The 1,287-nt window shown below is 36.9% G+C and overlaps 1 protein-coding gene across 1 annotated transcript; it reads left to right on the forward strand.

Moving 5' to 3' along the window:
• Positions 1-382: 382 nt before the first annotated feature.
• On the forward strand, positions 383-1,075 carry LOC143557695 (uncharacterized). The gene is made up of 2 exons (XM_077046704.1): positions 383-472; positions 539-1,075. The coding sequence occupies exons 1-2, from the start codon at positions 383-385 to the stop codon at positions 1,073-1,075; spliced, it is 627 nt and encodes a 208-aa protein (XP_076902819.1).
• Positions 1,076-1,287: the final 212 nt, after the last annotated feature.

Raw genomic sequence — 1,287 nt, forward strand, 5'->3', positions numbered from 1 at the left:
AGTAATCTATACAAAATGTATAGGAAATAATACGAAACGTATGACGAAGAATCTTTAAAATTGTAAAATTACTTTTGCAAGAAGCGTGAAACATATTTAATCCATCAATCTCTCACATATATTTAGGCCTCATTGATTCTTTGACCATATTGTGAGACTGTAAGACGAATATTAGGAATAAAAGGAATCTCTCAACCATATAAATTGTGTGATCTCATATGGTTTTTTACCCACTTACTTCTTGAACGATATACATCAAACAATGAAGTGTGTGTATATTTTACTCACTTCTTTCTCCCCCTTCATCCCTTCCAAATGTTGTTAAAAATATTACCAACCTAAATTTATTTTTCCAACCACATTGATAAATTTCGTTGATGAAATGCATAATTTTGAAGAAAGTTTTGTGGAATCCGATGAATCTTTCGCCACCGTTTTTGTGGAATCTGGTCATTTTTTCACAACCGAACAGGTACATGTTTTCTATTCATGTTTGTATTACGTTATCCTGTTATTAACAAAATTAATCTTATTTTAGGTGTTTATGTGTTTCGATGAGTTGAAGCAATGGGCGTACAACACCGGACTTAACAATGGTTACGTGATAATTACCCAAAGGTCTAAGACAAATGTTGTTGGCGACAAGAACAAGTTGTTTCTTAGATGTGATCGTGGTGGTGTATACAAGGGGAAGGCAACTGTCAGACACGTTGGTGGTACCAAGAAAATCAACTGTCCATTTCAGTTGATTGCAAAGTACCACAAAGAGGAAGATGGTTGGAAACTAAAAGTTGTGTGTGGTACACATAATCATCTGCATGCTCTATATATGGAAGGTCATGAATTTGCAAAGAGGTTGAAACCTGCGCAAAAAGTTTTGGTTAAGGATATGACAAACCAGAACGTGGATCCCCAAAACATTATATCAATAATAAGAAAGCAGGACCCTCGTTGTGTGTCTACGACAAAAAACGTATACAACGAACAACAAAGGCAACGAGTATCCCTCCACGATAACAAGTCTCCGATGCAAGTTATTTTCACACTCTTGGATAATGTTGGTTACCTTCAATAGCATGAGGTAAATGAATCCACTCACAAGTTGGAGAGGCTATTCATCGTTCATGAATTATCGTTCCCGATTTGGCGTGCATTCCCGCATGTGTTGATCGTAGATGCAACATACAAGACAAATAGGTACGGTTTGCCATTTGTCGGGTTTCGGGTTTTCCCATCGGGTTCGAGTTTCACTGCCATCCCTACTTACATTGCCATCCTAACGTTTAT

This window comes from Bidens hawaiensis, unplaced genomic scaffold (genome assembly GCF_021521415.1).
Source record: "Bidens hawaiensis isolate Kalapana, Puna unplaced genomic scaffold, B.hawaiensis_p1.1 tig00019083_1, whole genome shotgun sequence".
NCBI classification, from domain to species: Eukaryota; Viridiplantae; Streptophyta; class Magnoliopsida; order Asterales; family Asteraceae; genus Bidens; species Bidens hawaiensis.